This window comes from Leopardus geoffroyi, chromosome B3 (assembly GCF_018350155.1).
Source record: "Leopardus geoffroyi isolate Oge1 chromosome B3, O.geoffroyi_Oge1_pat1.0, whole genome shotgun sequence".
Taxonomy (NCBI): Eukaryota; Metazoa; Chordata; class Mammalia; order Carnivora; family Felidae; genus Leopardus; species Leopardus geoffroyi.
The window spans coordinates 5,899,512-5,919,604 of record NC_059337.1 but is presented as its reverse complement, the minus strand read 5'-3'; the positions used below and the strand labels follow the sequence as shown (position 1 = coordinate 5,919,604).

Below are 20,093 nucleotides of genomic sequence, written 5' to 3'. Positions count from 1 at the left end.
AATAAACATTTAAAAAAATTGTTTTTAAATAACTTTAGTATATGATATAGGAGACATCCTAACTTCAGAGGGGGAAGGAATCCAATAACTATGTTGAGATTACTGGTTAGCCATTTGAAAATAATTATCTTGCTTATCTTACTTCCTACCCTTTCACAATTAAAGGCAGAGTGGATTAAGGAGTTAAATGTAAAACCATATAATAACCAAAATGGAAGAAACAGAAATTGACAATATCTAACATCTGAAAGGAGAATATAAGCTTAGAAGCGATACAAATCACAAAAAGTCAACAGATAGCTCTATACAAAGATTTTTATCTTTGTAAAAAATCCACTTTTTTAAAAACAAAAGAGGTTGTTAAAATACGGTAAATGGTTATATTTAAAATATAAATAACCAAAAGCCTCCCCCCCCCCCCGCCAAGTATATAAACAGGCAAAGAAATTGAGGAAGCAAAGAGGAAATATATCTAGGAAATGAACATGAAAAAAAAGTTTAAGTTCACTATCAACGGGGGAAAAAGCTAATCAAAATTTAAGATTTAAATTTAAGTTTGGGGCTCAGTCGGTTAAGCTGCTGACTTTGGCTCAGGTCATGATCTCACGGTCTGTGAGTTAGAGCCCCACATCAGGCTCTGTGCTGACAGATCGGAGCCTGGAGCCTGCTTTGGATTCTGGGTCTCCCTCTCTCTCTGCCCCTCCCCAGCCCGCACTCTCTCTCTCTCAAAAATAAATAAACGTTAAAAAAAAATTTTTAATAAAAAAATTTGTTTTATTTTTACCTGATCAAATATCATTTTTTAAAATGTTACCACACTCAATTCTGGCAGGGGAAGCATGAAAACGGGTCTCTCCTACATTGCTGGTGAAATTATAACTTAGAACAACCCTTTGGGAAGGCAAATTTGATGATCTAAAAAGACCTTTACAAAAAAACTCCTAAATTCCCAGTAATCTGACTTGTGGGAATCTGTCCCTAAAGAAATAACCCCAAGATACAAAAATATGGCATGGTGGGGGTGGGGAAGAGAGGGCAGGAGGTGAGGTGGGGTGGGGGAAGCTGTATGGGTGAGACTGGGGGAACTATATAATCTAAAACAGTTGTATATCATTATATAACAGTATATAACCTAAAACATTAATTATTTTAGCTCCAAATAGAAATCAATTACCCCCAAACTGGGCAATGACAGAGCTATGAGAAGGCAGTCAATCTTAAAAAACAATGGTTATGAAGACTGTGTAGCAACATGGAAAGCGATCATACAACACTAATGGAAAAAGGATTATGGAATTTTATGTGTAGGTATGACAGCAACCATGTCCAGAACTTGCATATTCCATGGGCGGGCCACTCCCCCACCTCCGCTCTGCAGGTGTTCTTCTGTTGCTGGGAAGTCCCTTTCCTCCTCCACCTGAATTTCTGTCCTGTCTGCTCCCGCCGTTATACACCAAACCACTCTAGCCCCGTCACTGTGAAACTGTAGCAGCCCCAGTTGGATTCGTTACTCTCAGGTTCTCTGCAGTCAAGTGATCTTGGATATAAACAAATCAAATCTTATCACTCTCCCCAGAATCCCTGGCTTCCAGGAAATTAAGGATAAAGTCCCAAAGTACTTAATGTGATAAAGATGCCAAGGCTGACCTCCAGCCTCATCTCAAACGACTTCTACTCATTCTCTGAGCTCCAGCCACAAGGACCCTTCCCTTCCTCCCTTCCTTCCTCTCCTCCTTCCTTCCTCTCCACCCCTCCCCCTGCCCCCCCAAGACACCAAAGCCATTTGTTGTCCAGGTCTTCCCCTATTGACACACTGGCCCTCCTTTTTTGGAATGGTGACCTGCCTATATGACCTTGCCATACCCTTTGGCCACGGTGCTTTGGGCAGCAGGATCCCTTCACAGGGTGCCTCTAGTCAATATCCCCAGTCCTCTTGCTGCCTAACCACTTCCCTGGCCATCCCCATGGTGGAGGTCCCAGCCAGCCCCGTTCAGACACAGGATACCAGGGAGGCACCTTCTATAATGGTCGAGGTCAAAGGCCACAAGGATCTGAACTAAGAAAAGGGCAACAAGAACAGAAGAGATCTACGAGCAGTCCAGTGACCCATGACTTCAGGTGGCCCCAATGGAGCGCTAATCCCAAACCTCACAGCCATATCATCGAGCCCTGGCTCAAATATGCAAGAAGGTAAATGAAAACTGGAATCAAGATAATAACTGCTGGAGGCATAATATTACCTGCTCAACTGCTAATCGGTAGGACTGACTTCAGCCTGGGCAGGTCAGCAGTCAAGGATTTAGACAAGTTCCCTCAAGTCTAGGAATATAACCCTACTTCACAGGGCCAGGACTCCCCGGGCCCCTGTATTCAAGGTCCTTCTATAGGCCAAGGAAGCAAAGGACAGGGGAAGGAACATAAGCTTTGCTTTGGACATCTCTGGATTTGAATTCTGGCTGTTTCACTTATTAGCTGGGACTCTGGGCCAGTTGCTTCAACCTCTCTGAAGCCCCCTTTCTTCCCTGTTACATACACGTGGAAGCAGAATAAGCCAGTAAAGAATACAGAGTTTGAAATCTGAGTGCCTGGGTTTAACGTCCTCTCTCCTCTATATACTATGGATGGAGCCTGTAAGTTTCAAAATCATACAAAAAAAAAAAAAAAATGGGAAAAAAAAATCACATGGGATTGCTGTGAAAAGTAAGATTTTGCCAGCGCTGAGCAAATATGTTTCCCCCACTACGCAAAAAGTACAGCAATCCTATGAAACTTTTTATAAACTGAAATGGTAGAAAGTGAAGAAACAATGGGAAATTTTTTGAGCATTCACTTAGGCTTTCCTGAAACCTTAGGGCACATCTCGCTAACACACGCACATAATCGACTGAGGCGAAGCAGGTGCTCATAGACAGTTCAAAGCTATGGGGGCTGGATGCCGAGTGTCATTCCCAGGGAAGGAGACTCATGGGGCCACTCTCGCTGCTTGGGGTGTGCCCCGCCTCTGTAACGGCTTGCTGCAAAACAAATGCTGAACACAACTTTCAGTTTTTGCCTTTTTTCATAAAAATGAAAACCCTCTTCAGATTGCTTTCGGTTAGCAAAAACAGGTACTAAGGTAGGTCTGTCATAAAAGCCAAGGGTCACAACACGAACTTTCATAAAGCGGGGGACATCTGTACTAGCATCAGGAAGCGGGCTGTAATTATTATCACGGAAAGCATCTAGTGCTGTGTTTGATACATCAGGGGACTCGTCACCGCCCCCTCTTGTCCCCGAGGCAAGCAGGACCCACATGCCACCACGTCTGTGCCCATTCTTGGGACGTGTAGAAGTCAATTCCACATCTCGTCACAGATCTGGGTGTGGGCTCATTACCCAGCAAGGAAATGTTCACGATCAAAAAGACACGGCTTCCTTCTTACAGAATCACCACTCAGTTGGAAGACTGTTCACACCTGACGTAACCCAGTCAGCGTAAAGGAACCCTTTTCTGAAAATTTACTCACTCATAAAAAGTTCTCAAAGTACAAAAAATGAAGACAAAGATGTTATCAAAATGCGGCCTGGTAGAGTGAGTCTGAAAGGTAGGGATCAGCCAGCCATACCTGTGAATACGCTAGGCCTCCCAGAGAGCAGCCCCAGGAAAGCAGCCAGGGAGGTCAGGAGACAGGAGCCCCCCGTGTGGCAGAGAACCAGAGGGGGGATAAAGAATTGGCAGCTGTAGGGGAAGAAAAGGGAGCATGGGGAAAAGGGGGGTGTGAACGGGAGAGCGAGAGGCTACACCACTGGGCACTGGGGAAAAGCGACAGGTGTGCAGGGAAGGCAAGAAATACAACAAGGACAGAGGAAGGAACACCTGAGCCACACTGCATGCAGATGAGGGGCATTCCCCAAGTCTACGCCAAGACCAAGTTCAATTCCTCTGACTGCCCCGGGGGGACCCATCCACTGCCTGCCTCTAGAAACAAGGCTGCCACTCAGGGCAAGGGCCACCATGAAAATACCTAGAGACGGGCCCTGCATGAGCCACAGCATGGGGCCCCCACTGCTCATGTCATGGTCTGGGATTTGGTTTTTGCAACGCTTATTCAAAGGGTAGTCCATGGTGGCTGTAGGGAAGAACCAGGTAAGCCGAGCTCCAGAGTAGACGTTGATGGAAGAAATTCTCAGCAGCGCTGGTGGGACCCAGAGGCGACCTCAGTCATCCTACGAGTTAAGTAAAGAGTTGTGAAGAGAGCACATTTCATGAAAGTCTTCTACAAGGCATCAGACAAACAAGGGTTCAACCGAGTGGTACCAATGGGGCCCTCGGCCATCCTCCTTGGCTTTCCCTCATTAGAGCTGGCCCAAGGAGCTGGCCTGGCAGCCCTGATTATTTTTCATTCCGAGACTCCCTTTAGTAAGACAAAGGGGAATCCAGACCCTCTACTCTTCCTGCCCTGCTTTCTCTGGCGAATGTCATCATTCGCCATGGGTGAATAACCCATTTTTCAGTGACTTTGTTGTACACGTTCAATTTGGGGCCTTTTGATATCAAACCTTCGGGTGAAATATGCTTCAGGAAAACACATCAACTGCAGATAGGCTAAGGATGGACTGCGGGGGGTTGATCCTTGGCAGGAAAAAAAAAAAAAAAAAAAATCTAGTAAGGACCAAGCCAGCCATTTTCCAACCACTTTGGGCAGAGAGCCCAGAACGAAGGAGGAAAAAAAAAAAGCTCATTCAGCTCAGCTGCCACAACATGGCTAATGTGTTCACTCGAAGTGATAATGTTTGGAGATGTAATGGCATCAGGTTTCCCTGGTTTCCCTGTGAATTCCATTCTTTCCAGCCCTCGCTTTTCTCCATCTTTGGGACTTTCTTGTAGATTGACACAGTTCAGACCTACCGAAAAGCAAGGTCTCTCAGGTTGTCACCCTTCTTGCCTCGAAAGGAGTTTTCCCGAGGCTAACACATTCTCGGAAATTCCATGAACACCAAAGCTGGGGGGAGTAAAATTTATGCTGCCGTGTCCTTGTCCTACACCCAACCACAACCTACATGTACGAAGCTCCCGCCAAGAGATAAACCGTACCAATGCCAGACCCATAGACATCTCTCTTGACCTACCCACTCCTCGTCCTCTGCCCCGTCCCCCTGCTCTCGGATCTCTGCCGTGGCCTCCTCCGAAGACTTTTGGGCCATGATGTTGTCCGTCCAGGATGCTCCTGTCTTTCCATCACCAGCGAAATTACACTTGGTCGCTGTTCCAGCCTCAAGTTTGGCTAAGGACTCTGAAAGAAGGGGAGAAGTTGAACGGCTTGTCTTTCTATAGTGGTAAAATAATGGGGGGCCGGCCTGCTCTGCTGGGGACCCTAGGCCCGGGTGAAACCACTGCTCTCTTCAGTGCCCTCAGGGAGGCCCTGAGTGTGACCCCCAAGGCACTAAATACGAGAGGTCACCCTAGGGAACCACGGGATTGGGCGGCCCCCCAGGATCCAGAGTGTCTAGGCTGCTGGCCCCAGGGCACTTGTCCGGAGACTTAGGAAGAAGTCTCGGGAATAAGCAGACCCGGCCCACTCGCGTGGGTTCTCAGCAGGTGGGGTGGAGGAGCCCTCAACAGGAGGCCGGGAACCGCTATGGGCCACGGGGACACGAGACCACGTGAGGGCTGCGCTGCTCACCCAGGAAGGGGCCGTCGCCTCGGGTTTTCAGCCGTACCCCGATCCCCAGCTCGAGCTCCATCGCCCCCGTCTCTGACTCAGGCATCCAGAACGCCACCGTCTGGTCGGGGGTGAGGCTCGCCGTCAGCGCAAGCAGTTCTGGCTTTTGTACCAGGCTCTTCAGCGCCTCGGGCGTGAGTCTGTCCGTGTCCCCCGCAGCTTCCACCTCTGCAGACACACGGCACAGGAGGGTCCCAGCAAGCACTCAGGGAGGGTCCTTTGGGAGCCAGGGGAGACCTGAGTGTCTGACGTGCCCACAACCACCTGAAGGCAGGGCTGTGCGCGCCCGCGGTGCCAGGAGTCATCGAGGCTGTCCTGGCAGGTGACTTCCGGCCCCGGGCTCTGGAGCCCGGCTGCCTGCTGCACATCTGCTCACAAGCCACGTGAGCCCGTGCAAAGGTGACTTAACCTCTCTGTGCCTGACAAAGAGGGACAAAAAGGGTACCTAATGACAGGGCGGACATGAGGTGTAAATGAAATGACACCCGTGAAGCACTTAGCACAGAGTCTGGCACGTGGTAAACCCCCAATGAGCGTAAATGTTTTCCTTATCCCTTTTTTTTTTTTTACGCGGGAGAAAACGACGGCTTAGAGAGGTTAGGTGATCTGCCCAAGGTCACACAGCTGGTCAGCGGAGGAGGCAGGATTGAAACCCTCTACAAAATTCTGCCTCCGCACAGATTCCCCCCTGCCTAGACAGGGTTCTTCTCCCCAGGCTCTCAGGGTCTCCTGGCTGGGCTGGGGTCTGTGGAAGGAGCAGCGAACTACGGGGTCCACATACTCTCCCCTGGCTGGCTCACCCCAGCCCCGGCAGAGCTCGGAGGCTCAGGGGGGGGATCCCAACAGCCTCACCTACCTGCCCTGAATGTCCCAAATCTGCAGATCCCGGGTCGGGTCCGGCGGGGGGCGTGGGGTGGGATGAGGTGGTGGTCCGAGACTGAGAGGTGAGGCCTCACAGGGCTGGGAGGACTCACAGGCCCCAAGAGCCCAGGGAGGTGTGCACAGCCACCCCAGCTCAGCAACCCGGCGCGGGCCGGCAGCCTGGCCTCTCCACGCCGAGAGCCAGGGGCAGCGAGAGTAGCGCACCAGCCGTGGAGGCCGGGCCCTGTTCCATTCGGGGTGTAAAACCTTGCCGGGTTCCCCAGACGCCGCACTCCCACCAAGGGCTTTCGAACCGCTCCTGGTTCCTCAGCCCTCACCCCTCCCAACGTCCCTCAGACAGACCACCTCTCACCTCCACTCCCCAAGGTCACGGAAGCCCGAGGTGGGATTACTCACCCTGCCACCGCCCTGTCAACTTACCGATAAGCACAAGACACCTCTCCTCCTTCTCTTCCATTTCCCTCTCAAAGGACCAAGTGTCCCTCTCCTGCCTCGAGCCAGCGTTCCTCTCCCACCCCTCTCCGTCCTCGGGCACCTGGGTCTCCTGCTCCACACTGGATCTTACCTTAATGCCTTCCTGAATTCTGGCTTTGACACCCACTACTCCAGACCCCCCTCTCCCCGAGTCACTGGGAGCACTTCACTGTGAGCCCACTGGATGCTCCACAGTCCTGGCCTTGCTGGGCCTCAGGCAGCACCTGACCCCATTGCTACCCCCCCTCAGAGAGACACATGCTCCCTACTTCCCTCAGACCTCTGCAGGGGTCCCTCCTCTGGTTCCTAGCGGGCTCCTCCCCGGCCTCCCGGGTGACTCCATATCCACTCTCACAGCTTCCGTACTCGCAATGTGTGATGGGCCCTAAACGTGTGCCACCAGCCCCGCCTGCTTCCTGGGTTCCAGAATTGTGCCTCCAAGGCCCCAGCGGGCATCACCCTCTACCTAGAGGTGCAACCACGTGTCCCAGACAGAACTCTTCTCCTCACGCCTGCGCCTGAGCCCAAACCCCAGGGCCGTCCCTGACCCCTCTCTCACTCTCCCCGTCTCCAAACACTGAGGCCGCTGTGCCTCCTCTGTCCCAAGTCTCTCCAGTCTCTGCATCCTCACTGACAGGCCCTTAATCTGGCCACCACAGCCTCCTAACAGGCCTGCTGGTCGCCCCCTGGGATTTTTGTTAAGTTTACTTACTTTTTTTTTTTTAGGAATCTCTACACCCAACATGGGGCTTGAACTCACGATCCCGAGATCAAGAGTCACATGCTCTTCTGACTGAGCCAGCCAGGCACCCCTCCCCCTGGGAGGGGATTTGTTTATTTTTTTAAGTTTATTTATTTATCTTGAGAGAGAGAGAAAGAGCCTACTCGAGCAGGGAAGGGGCAGAGAGAGAGGGAGAGAGAGACAATCCCAAGCAAGCTCTGCACTGTCAGTGCAGAGCCCAATGTGGGGCTCAAACTCACGAACTGTGACTTCATGGCCTAAGCTGAAGTCGGATGCTTAACCCACTGAGCCACCCAGGTGCTCCCCGCTCCACCCCGGGATTTTTTAAAACCGTTCTACTCACATCCCTGCCCTACTTGAAACCACTCACAACAGGACTCCCTTGCATTCTCGATCAGGTGTCCTTCTGGGGCCCTTCTCCACCTGGCCCCTGCCTCCCTAAAGGCTTCTCCTCACCTGCATCAGGAGCCCCCAGTTCCCATCACGCTTTGGCCTGCAACCCCCTCCTGCAACACCTTTCCAAACCCCAGCACCCTGCTGATTCCTGCTTTCCTTTCAGCTTTTCGCACTGGTGTTCCCCCCTCCAGGCCCGCCCCCGACCGTGCCTGCCTGGGCCCAGAGCCCCTCCTCTGTCCTGTCCATCTCCTCTAAGGGACTGAGGACATCTCGAATGCAGGTCCAAATCTTGTTTGTCCCTGTGGTCCCTGGACCCTGGCATGTGGCTCAGGGCCTGGCAGAGGGGAGATGCTCATTAAATATTCAGAGAATGAACAGACAACTGAAACTATGAATGAATAAACTGATAGAGGGATGGAAGGATTCTCACTCAACCTCCAAACCTTCTTCCACAGACAGCAAAGCGTTCCCTGTAGAGCCACAGTTGGAAAGAGGAAGGAGGTCCAAGGGCCTAAGAATCATACGGAATTTGGGCAGGAAGATGAAGGCTGCCAGGGGCCCGGCCTGGGCTCTGCACAAAGGCAGTGAGAGCCCAGAGCCAGGTTCCCGGACGCCTCTGCCAGACTGCAGGAGTCAGGCCAGCCAGGCCCCTGGGGCTGAGGTGGGGCACTGGGGATCCTCTGAGTGGACGAGGGGCAGGAGGAGTCCGGCCAGCAGGCCCCCAGGCCAGACATGGACTCCAAGGCCGAGCGGACACTCATTAGGGACCAAGAGACACAGCAAGGCCACAGGGTGGGAGGGCCCTGAGGGAGGAAGGACGGAAGATACCTACTGTAGGACGACATGAGGAAGCCCGTGTTCACCTTCTTGGTGGCACTGAAGTTGGGCTCGATTTCGTTTCCCTTGGGGTCGAACTTCCGGCGATGGATGCGACTGGGCCGGATATAGAACACATAGTAGCGGTCCTGGGGCCGGAGACAGGGAGGGCGCTGTTTCACTCCCCCCACCCTCCAACACACACACTCCCCACAGGGCTCCACTGCGAGCCCCCCAACCTCCCCCTCCACCCCGAATCCCATCTCAGCTCCCAAAGAGATTCCAGTTGGGCAGATGCCCCGCCCCCCCCATCTTCGCTCATTTATCCAATCACGTGCTCAGTACGCACCTGCCTCCCATCACGAAGCATGTGTGCTCCTTGCGGCCACGAGACGGCAGGCCCCCGCCTGACCCCAAAGTCCCCACACGGCCAGAGACAGAAAGCACATACAGAAAACCATAACCCAAGCACCGAGGACCCCAAATACCATGATGCAGGAGTGGAGGAGGGCAAGGGTCATAGAAAGGGCCCTGAAAGTTCCAAGGGAGGGCAGCTTCCGACACGTGTTGGACCTGGGGCTAATCCCGCCTAGCCTCAGTTTCCCCTGTTGCGTGGGGACAACGTGCTGTCTACTTGCAGAAACGCGGCAAGGGTTCGATGAGATACTGGAGACGCAAGCACAGTGTAAAACGTAAAGGGGGCTGCAAATGCTGTTTGCCAGCTACTCTGGCCAAAGCGGGTGGGTCACATGCTCCTGGACACTGGAGAAGAGGAATCCACCTCTTGGCAAGGTCTCAAAGCATGGAGAAACCTGCAGCTTCCGGGGAAAAGGGAGTAGGGAGAATATTAAAAGCCTGGGACAGGTACGCAATAAAAGTCAAGGTCTGGTGCGCATGTCTGAGCAACAGAGGATAGTCAGAGGCCTCGTGGGAGCCCAGGCCGGGAAAGCAAGTAGCACCAGTTTGAAATGGGCCTTGAGTTGGTATTTGGAGTTTGGACTTTACCTGATAGACAAGAAGGAATCCCAAAAGGTGTGTGTGTGTGTGTGTGTGTGTGTGTGTGTGTGTGTGTGTGTGTTTTAAATATTCTTTAACATTTATTTATTTTTTGAGAGAGAGAGAAAGAGAGAGACAGAGTGTGAGTGGGGGAGGGACAGAGAATGAGAGAGAGGGAAACACAGAATCCGAAGCAGGCTCCAGGCTCCGAGCTGTCAGCACAGAGCCCGACATGGGGCTCGAACTCACAAACTGTGAGATCATGACCTGAGCCGAAGTCAGACGCTTAACCGACTGAGCCACCCAGGCGCCCCATGAGGGAATCCAGAAAGGTTTTTGAACAGCAGTGAGACCCTCCAATATGTCTTTGAGGAAACAAGTGACCGGCAGGGCAAGAATGAGCGTCGGGGGCAGCTGGAAGGTTTGATGAGGACAGGCTAATTTTCTGAGGCCCCATCCGCCTAAGGCCAGTAGAAAGAGAAAGGGGAGGGGTGGGAAGGGATGGCCAAGGTAGAAGGACCAACAGGACCAGGCACTGCTTCCCGGGGGGAGGCTGGAGGAAGAGACAGTAGAGGTTTGCAGGGGTCTAGTGCATTATCATTAGAAGGGAGAACTCAGAGAAGGCAAGTGTGGGCAGGGCTGACAGAACGCTCTGCCCCAAGGGCAGCAGAGGGAGGCCGGTCCCACATCAGCCTGGAGCTACTGCTGGCCCTGCCGGGCAGGCTGGCTGGGGGCTCCGGACTGCTGTGTCCACCCTGCTGGCTGGCACCCTAAGGAGGGGGGTGGATGCAGCAAAACACCTCTTGGGCGAAACCGGTGCCGAGCTGGGATCGGAGGCTTTTCCCGGGGCTGCAGGGCAGCAGCGGGCTCTGAGCCCCTGGGACGAGCTCAGCTTTAGAGAACAAGGAGATAAGGTGGTCAGCACACCGAGTGGGGCTGTTAGAAAGGGGGTGGAAATTCAAAACTAGGGCTCAGGAAAGACACGGGCAAGTATCGGAGGGTAAGCAGTGGGTGTGTCTGTGGACACCTGAGATGGCGAGGTGATGGAGGGCACGACCCCAAGGGTGTGAGGAGGCAAGCGGACAAGGGCACGGACATGGGAACTGAAGCCCCAGGCGGGGTCAGCAATGCAGACTTAATGTGGAGGCTGGACAAAGGCCCAGAACACAGCTACCCTCCTCCCACCCCAACGTCCCTGCCTGTATGCACGAGGAGGCCCAGGTCCACAGCAGTGACCTGCTCTCTAAAAACCCCACATTCCAAAGTGCCCAGCCACACACAGTGCTGCTCAAAGACAAGCGAGCCCAGGCCAAGAGAGCCACCACTTTGCAAATGGAGAACTTTAGGTCTCCTTCCGACAACAAACTCCACCAGTACATTTTCAATGATTCAGGGTCGCCTGGGTGGCTCAGTTAAGTGTCCGACTTCAGTTCAGGTCATGAACTCACGGTTTAGGAGTTCGAGCCCCGCGTCGGGCTCTGTGCTGACAGCTCAGAGCCTAGAGCCTGCTTTGGATTCTGTTCCTTCCTCTCTCTCTGCCCCTCCCCCACCTCTCTCTCGCAAAAATAAACATTAAAAAAAAAATTAAAATGAATCGATTCCAAAAAATTCAAAGGTGACATGACCTCCCAGGAACAAACCTGGTCCCCAAAAGGGGAAGGTCACTGCTGACCCATCAGGCCCCAGGGCAGTGGGAACTACCAGACCACTTCCAGAAGCCAGGAATCTGGGCCCTTGACCCTCCCAGAAAACAGAGCCCCCCATCCTGCCCACCCAGCGAGGCTCCCAGCCCTTTAAACAGAAGCAATGGGACCTCTTTGGAGCACCTTCCAGCCCACACAGCACCCACAGCCTCAGTCCTGAACCGGTCACCTCACCCCTTCCTGCTCTCAACCCTCCCAATCCGAGCCCCAAACACTCACCACTGGGGTCAGTGCTGATCTGTGTCCTCAGCAGGAACCCAGGCCCCGTCATCTGTCCTCTGCCCAACACAGTGCCAAAGTCGCCTTTCCACTCAGTGGTCCCTTTTGGCTGCTATCTCCCCACCCACTCCCCACCTGCCCTGTGAGCCCCTCCCGGGAGGAACCCGACCCCAAATCTCAGCACTGAAGTAGTCAAGCACCGGGAGATCTGCCGGTGGGTGAGGACCATGAAGGTAGGGCCCTGCTAGTGTCCCCAGGAAAGCGTCCTCACCTTCCTGCCACGGGCATCCAAGATGCTGTGCCGAGACACGTCCACCAGCTCTCCCTCCAGCAGGACGCCATTTCCCCTGGGGATGGAAAGAAGGGATCAGCTGGTTGTGTCAGTCCTCAGGGAAGAGGCGTAAGTTCAACGGCCCAGGGCAGAGTGTGCACTGGGATAGAAGCAAGGCCCACAAGCGTCTCCTATTCACCTGACTCCCAAACGCTGGGGCACTGCCCAGAGAGTAGAAGGGACCTCCTCAAGGCTGCAAGACCAAGCTGTGGCCCCTCCTGCAAGGGGTTACTGTAACCAGAGCCTCAGTCTTCCTATCTACAAAACGGGAGAATAGCCACCTCACTCTGAGTCTTGTGATGATGATGACAAAAGATCATGTGAGTGAAAGTGCTAAACTATTAAGTGCTTACCAAATAGAAAGGATTTTGCTTCTTAATTTAATCAAACTTGAGGGAGGGGTCTAAGCTGCTGTAAAGGATCTTCCCTTTTCACCTGTTTTAAAACACTTTCTATTCCTCCTGTCATCCATACGCACTTAGAGGTGGCGAAACCCCACACCAGAAGTTTTATGACTAGCCCAAGATCGTGGGGTCCCTCGCAGAGAGTTCCTAGCTCCCCGCTTCCCGCTTCTAGTTTTCACAAAACCTGGGGTTTCCCTTTTAGAGCCACAGAAATGGGAGAGGGCGGGGACACGGGAAGGAATGGGGGAAACTCTATTACCTGCCCCTACCGACCCCTCACCTCCAGATTCCTTAGTGTTTGTACCCGCTGCTGGCATGGTCCACGTGTTCTCAACACCTCTGCGTGGGTGACCGCAGGGCCTCCCCTCCGCCCCATCCGGATCCCGATCCCACACGCGCCTCCAGGCAGGCATTGCCCTCCCGCGGCCGCGCCACGCCAGCTCCCCCGCGCCGTTGGGATCGCTCCACGCCTTCGTCCCTTCCGGGGCGGGAAGTGCGGCGGGCGGCCTGAACCAAGGCCGGCGGGCAGGGCGGCGAGGCAAGTGGCTGGGAATTTTACAGTCGCGACAGGCAGGGGTAGAGACAAAGGTCGGTGCTTTCGAGCTCCGTTTGGGAGTCGGATCGAGACCCTCTCCCGACGCTACGGGGCGGGGGGGGGGGGGGGCAGTGGGGAATTTTAAGCCGATCTGTGTTCTAAGGGTGCGCTCTGCTTGCAGGGCGGAGGGGAGCGCTGGGGGCGGGGGGCGGTGGCGGGTGGCTTTGGCCAGGTCTGCCTCCCCTCCCACCCGCACCCGGACCGCGGTCCCCTCCCCAATCCCGAAGCCCGGGTTCTAAACCGGGGCCGGAGGCGGCCCGAGAGGCAGGGGCAGAGCGCGTTGGGCCTACCCCTGGTGGGCGGCGGGGTCCCAGGCCCCCGGCAGCCGCGCGCTCCGCACCGCCTTGTTCCGGAGGGCGCTGTCGTGGTAGATGCGGCTCATGATGCGCACGGCCCCTGCGTCCGCAGGCCCGGCGCTCGGAGGCGGCGCGCGGGGTCGCGGGCTCGGCTCCGGGAGCGCGGAGAGCGCGCGCCGGGCCGCAATTCCCAGTCGCCCAGCCGGGAAGGGCGCGGCCCCGGGCAGGATTTAAAGGGGCCGAGCCCATTCCTGCCGCGGGACGGCGCGCGCGGGGAGGTGGGCTTCCGGGAAGACCCTCGGCTGGGGCCTTAGCGTGGGCAGGGTGGAAAGCCACGTCCTCCTCTTTCCCTCCCTCTTTCGCGTGGCTAGAGGGAGACCCCCCCCTTCCGCCCCAACACACGCACAAAGGGGGAAACTGAGGCCCAGAGATCCTATAGGATCAGCTCCGGAAGCAGCAGGAATGGGGAAAAGAGAACAGCTCTCAGGGATGGCAGGCTGGTCGGCACCGAAGCTACTCTTGATGCTCCCACAGTGGCTGCGGAAAGGGTTCCAGGGATCTGTGCTTAGTTTTAGGTCAGAGCAAGGGCACATGGAGGTTTGTGCCCCAACTGTGTAAGGTTGGCCAAGTTTCTCAACCTCTCCGAGCTCATGCGTCCTCCTTTATGGGGTCAGGATGAGAGGAGTAGTCAAGATTAACCATCTCACTCTACAACATAGCATTTCCCCTCTCTGCCTTCCCACACAGCTCTTGAACCCCTCCCCAGCTCCCCACTGTCCGCTGCCCAAGTATGTAACAGTCTAGAGAGGCGTTTTTCCAGTGCAGGGCTCTGTTCTGACCCTGGGATTGTTGAAAAGTCTTGGTACTCTTGTTTGAGAATGGGCACTTGAACCCATTCATGGAGTTCATCTGTGGCCTCTGAGGGGGAGCATTCAAGAAGGGAGGTACCTGGTTGCCCAAAATGAGCTGTTACTGGTAGAAGCGGTGGGTCCTAGCGTTTTTGTTTTCAAGGACTCCTTCCTCCATTAAAAAAAAATTGGGGGGCGGGGGCGCCTGGGTGGCTCAGTGCGTTGGGCATCCGTCTTTGGCTCAGGTCATGATCTCACGGTTTGTGAGTTCAAGCCCCGCGTGGGGCTCTGTGCCGACAGCTCAGAGCCTGGAGCCTGCCTTGGATTCTGTTTCCTTCTCTCTCTGCCCTTCCTCAACTTGTGCTCTGTGTCTCTATGTCTATCAAAAAATAAATAAATGTAAAAAAAAATTTTTTTTAATTAAATAAAATAAAAAAATTTTTTAGGGGCACCTGGGTGGCTCAGTCAATTAAGCGTGGACTTCAGCTCAGGTCATGATTGCGTAGCCCCATCAGGCTTTGCGTAGCCCTATCAGCTGTGCTGACAGCTCAGAGCCTGGAGCCTGCTTGGGAGTCTGTGTCCCCCTCTCTCTCTGCCCCTCCCCCGCTTGCACTCTGTCTCTCTCTCTCTCTCTCAAAAGTAATAAAGCATAAAAATAAATAAATAAAAATTTTAATTATATTTTATGGGTGGGTTGACCTAACAATGAATATATTAATATTATATATGAAAACATTTTCTTCAGCCTAAAAACTCTTTTTTGTTTTCTTCTAATTTTAAAGAAATTAAAACATTTCCACGGGCCCCAGGCTTTGTGTCTAATGGATCAGTTAGCCCCATCCCCAGCCTGGTCTACCAGGCTGTTCTGGAAATGTCTGAGAGAGAAGGACAAGACCCTTAGTGGGAAGTCCCTCTGGCAGAATTGTCTTTTGGTTCTCTCTCTTTAAAACTCCCCAGCCTGGGGGGCGCCTGGGTGGCGCAGTCGGTTAAGCGTCCGACTTCAGCCAGGTCACGATCTCGCGGTCCGTGAGTTCGAGCCCCGCGTCGGGCTCTGGGCTGATGGCTCAGAGCCTGGAGCCTGTTTCCGATTCTGTGTCTCCCTCTCTCTCTGCCCCTCCCCCGTTCATGCTCTGTCTCTCTCTGTCCCAAAAATAAATAAACGCTGAAAAAAAAAAATAAAAAAAAAATAAAACTCCCCAGCCTGATATAAGGAACTCCTACAACCCAATAGCAAAAAAACAACAAAAAACAAAAAACAAATAACCCGATTTAAAAATGGGCAAAGGAACTGAATAGACATTTCTCTAAAGAAGACATACAAATGATCCACAGGTACATGAAAAGCTGCTCAACATCCCTCATCATCGGGGCAATGCAAACCGAAACCACAATGAGATATCACCTCATACCTGTTAGAATGGCGGGTATCAGAAAAAAACAAAAGAGAAATGTTAGGGAGGATGTGGAGAAAAGGGAGCATTTGATACACTGTTGGTGGGTATGTAAACTGGTCTAGCCACTGAGGAAAACGGTGGAAGGTTCTTAAATGAAACCTAGAACTGCCATATGACCCAGCAATCTCACTTCTGAGTACCTTTCCAAAGGAACAGAGATCAGGATCTCAAAGGGGTGTCTGCACTCCCGTGTTCCGTACAACATTGTCCACAATAGCCAAGACATGGAAGCAATCTAAATGGTCATCAGTGGGTAAATTGAGGGGAAATGCGGTATATACCTACAACGGAATATTATTCAGCTTTTTAAAAAGGCAGGAAATCCTGCTATTTGCAACACATGGATGAACCTGGAAGTGAAAGAAACCAGACACGGTAAGACAAATACTGCCCGATCTCATTTGTACACGGGAAATCTAAAAGAGTCAAACTCGTAGAAGCAGAGAATAGAGTGGTGGTTGCCAGGGGCTGGGGGGAGGGGGAAATGGGGAGATGGAAGTCAAAGGCTACAAAGTTTCAGGGCTACAAGATGAATAAGACCTAGAGATCTGTACAGCACGGTGCCTCTAATTAATATTGCAGTACCTACTTGAAGATTTACTAAGAGGGTGGGGTGCCTGGGTGGCTCCGTCAGTTAAGAGTCTGACTTCGGCTCAGGTCATGTGCTCTTGGTTGATGAGTCTGGGGCTCCGTGCTGACAGTTTAGAGCCTGGAGCCTGCTTCGGATTCTGTGTCTTCCTCTCTCTCTGCCACTCCCCTGCTTGCACTCTGTCTGTCTGTCTCTCTCCCTAAAAAATAAACATTAAAAATTTTTTTTTTAATTTTTTTAATTTACTAAGAGGGTAAATCTTAAGTGTTCTTTTCATGCACACAGAATAATAGTAACAAATAAACAAGGGCAGGAGGAAACTTTTGGAGGCGATAGGTGTGATTATGGCATAGATTATGGTGATAGTTTTTTGGGTGTGTACTTACCTCCAAATTCATCAAGTTGTATACATTAGATATTTACAGCTGTTTTTATGCCAATCATGCCTCAATAAAATGGTGTAAAAAACAAACAAAAAGCCGCAGGCTGGTCACAGCCACATGACTGGCATGGCCCCCTTCCTTTGTCATCTTCCCACTCAAATGGCTTCAAATCTCCTCTGTCTTCTATGGCAGCCACTAGCCACATGAGGCTATTTTAATTTTTGCTTTAATTAATTAAATCTATGTAAAATCCAATTCTTCAGTCTCACTAGCCACATTTCAAGGGCTTAATAGCTAGCAACATGTGGCAAATGGCTACCATTTTGGATAGCACAGACACAGAACAGTTCCATCATTGCAGAAAGTTCTATGGGACAACGCTGCAGTAAATCCTTTCTTGGAAAGAATAATCTCTTTCTTGCTGGGCTCTGTGACTTCACCCCATCAGTACAATTGGGAGAACAGGCACCAGCGAGGCACGAAGCTAAGAGAATAAGAAAACTTCTTTTCCAAAAGGTTCCGATATTTATTTCCTAAAGAGTGTCAGTCATCATTGGCAAAAGACCAAAACTTTATTGGACTTTCTTATACCTATTTGTAGATTATTGATGTGTCTACATTAAATTGTAAACCATGAGGTACAACGCAGAGACAGCTTAAGCTCTGGGCCCCTCAGTACGATGGCCCTTTTTAAGGACAGGGTTGAAGAACCCTAACAATGTGTTCACATGGGCATATGCTTTTTTTTTTTTAATTTTTTTTTTCAACGTTTATTTATTTTTGGGACAGAGAGAGACAGAGCATGAACGGGGGAGGGGCAGAGAGAGAGGGAGACACAGAATCGGAAAGAGGCTCCAGGCTCTGAGCCATCAGCCCAGAGCCCGACGCGGGGCTCGAACTCACGGACCGCGAGATCGTGACCTGGCTGAAGTCGGACGCTTCACCGACTGCGCCACCCAGGCGCCCCAATAAGGCAATTTTGGATGTGGTCAGTTAAGACCACTATCTCTCTCTTTTTTTTTTTGGCCCGAATTTTCCTTTACCTCATGTCGGATATTGGAATGACTCGAATGAGAGTCAAGTTGACATGAGATACGTTTAGTTTGGGTTTCATGGAACAGATTTATGGGGTCTGTAGTCTTTCCCACCTATCATTCGGTTTTTGTAAGCTGTGCTGGTGTGGGTGTGCCCTACCAGCCTCTGGGCCGACTCACCTACTGTAGGGCACCAAGGTGCAGGGCCAGGGATCACATCCCAGCAGAAATGTGTCCTGTAGAGCCTGGCACTGAGACCGCATGGGGACAGGAGAAGCAACAAAGCATGGATCATAAGGAACCAGAAGCCGGTGTATAGAAAATTCTTCTACTCGCCAGACCAGGTAAAATCGTAAGCAGAAGATTGGTTCTTAATCCTCATCAAAATGCAAGTTTTCTCAGGAATGTTCTCGCTAAAGATGTAATTATAAACCCACCAACATTTTGTTTTTCTCTCTTTTGGTGGGCACTGGGCACAAGCGAACGTATCAGGATTTCTGTTGAGCAGAAATAGACAACAGTGAAACAAACAAGGAACGCCTGCCTGTGTGTGTAGTCTCGGGTTTTATGCATCGCATCACATCTTAGCATATCTGACACATCTTGTCTTGACAAAGTCTGCTGGTTCCGGAAGAGAGAGAGCACCAAATTGCCACAAATGCGGTGAAATAATCTGAAGAAAACACGCACACACACCACACAGCAAAAGATGCAAAACAAAGGAAGCACTGGAGAGAGAAAGCATAATACAAAATAAGATGCCAGAATGAGAACGAAGCCTATCCATCACGTTACATCAATAAATGCAAATAGGACAGGCCTTGTTTGGAAAGAAAATCTATGATACGCCTTTGTTATCAGACATCTCTTCGTGCCACATCACAGCCTCTGGTCCTTCCATGCCTCCAGAGCCTCTGACCCGTCCTGTCCTAGCCTCTCCGGGGTGACCAGTTCTGCCCGCGTTCCAGCTGACTTCTGACACACAGAAACAGTCCTCCACACTTCACCTCACGGCCACACGCTTGCCCCCGAGACACTTGGTCCCGGGGGCGCTTAAAAGAAGACTCCCGGGATAGGATTGTGACATTGAATTGCCTCCTTACTGGTCTGATGGCAATAAGGACACTTGCTAGAGTAAAGCAGGTGGTGGTGACCCTTGGCATGAACTGGGCATCAAAATTACTGAGGTTTTCACCTGTGGTTACATGGGGGTGAGGGGCAGGTAGAAGGTGGAATTCAGCTGGGAACTGGAATGTCTGTAGCCTTTCATTGGTTATGGGGACAGTGATGATTATGAGAAATGCAGAGTAGGCCGGCTTTTATGAACACGAGACACCTTGCAAAAAAGAAAATGGTAGGCTCGGGGTAGCTGACAGCCAGCTTAAGGATTTGTAAAAGCCGTGGGGAGCTTTATGGCAGTTTTTGAGGAGCCTCAACTCCTGCAGCTCGGGGGCAACCTGATAAAGCCAGGCTCCGCCGCTGATCGTCAGGGTGCCAGCTGCTGCTGAGATGACAGACCTTGCGCGCTTCAACTCACTTCGTGTGGGTACAACCCACCAGTGCCCCAAGCCCTCCTGTGTAGCACGGCTCCCCCTCTTGCCCTGAGGCGTCCACATTGGTGCTGAGGTGCGAGACACTGGGGGCCCTCTGGGCGCCAAGCTTGGACGACCCTGAAGTGAAGGGCAGTTAACACTTGCGGAGAGAATGTTTGACCCATGGGAGACAGAAGCTGCCAGATAAAATTCTCCCTTCTTTCTCTCCCTGTATAGACAATGATGAAATACAGTTAAAAAGGAAGATGGCCTCTTGGAAGATGGTCCCATGAGATCAGACACACACTCGCTCTTCATTCCAAGCCTTGACCTGCTGAGTGATGCAGCCTCGGATTTGCTCTTCCCGCCTCCCTGCCCCTCAGCGATGTTCCCTGTTCCCTTCCTCTGGCTTTCCTGGGATTGCATTCCCTAATAAAGTCGTAGCAAGGGAGATTGGGTCTCGGGCTGTGTGTTTTGAAAAACCCAATCTAGGGGCGCCTGGGTGGCGCAGTCGGTTAAGCGTCCGACTTCAGCCAGATCACGATCTCGCGGTCCGTGAGTTCGAGCCCCGCGTCAGGCTCTGGGCTGATGGCTCGGAGCCTGGAGCCTGTTTCCGATTCTGTGTCTCCCTCTCTCTCTGCCCCTCCCCCGTTCATGCTCTGTCTCTCTGTCCCCAAAATAAATAAACGTTGAAAAA

At 52.2% G+C, this 20,093-nt stretch overlaps 1 protein-coding gene and 1 long non-coding RNA gene across 4 annotated transcripts; one reads left to right on the top strand and one right to left on the bottom strand.

Annotated features, from left to right (window-relative positions):
• Positions 1–753: 753 nt before the first annotated feature.
• Positions 754–13,776, bottom strand: LOC123584467 (arpin). Its single transcript, XM_045452348.1, has 6 exons — positions 13,551–13,776; positions 12,202–12,277; positions 9,029–9,161; positions 5,664–5,870; positions 5,110–5,273; positions 754–4,206 (listed from the first exon to the last, which is right to left on the bottom strand). Exons 1-6 carry the CDS (start codon positions 13,640–13,642, stop codon positions 4,198–4,200), a joined length of 681 nt encoding a protein of 226 aa, XP_045308304.1. The 5' UTR covers positions 13,643–13,776; the 3' UTR covers positions 754–4,197.
• LOC123584470 lies at positions 13,061–19,849 on the top strand. 3 transcript variants are annotated; one of them, XR_006705453.1, is made up of 3 exons: positions 13,061–13,253; positions 18,092–18,216; positions 18,373–19,849. It is a non-coding gene; the product is annotated as an uncharacterized LOC123584470 (long non-coding RNA). The 3 variants fall into 3 exon arrangements; XR_006705452.1 differs by having other exon boundaries at positions 13,065–13,253; positions 18,107–18,216; XR_006705451.1 differs by lacking the exon at positions 13,061–13,253 and having other exon boundaries at positions 17,837–18,216.
• Positions 19,850–20,093: the final 244 nt, after the last annotated feature.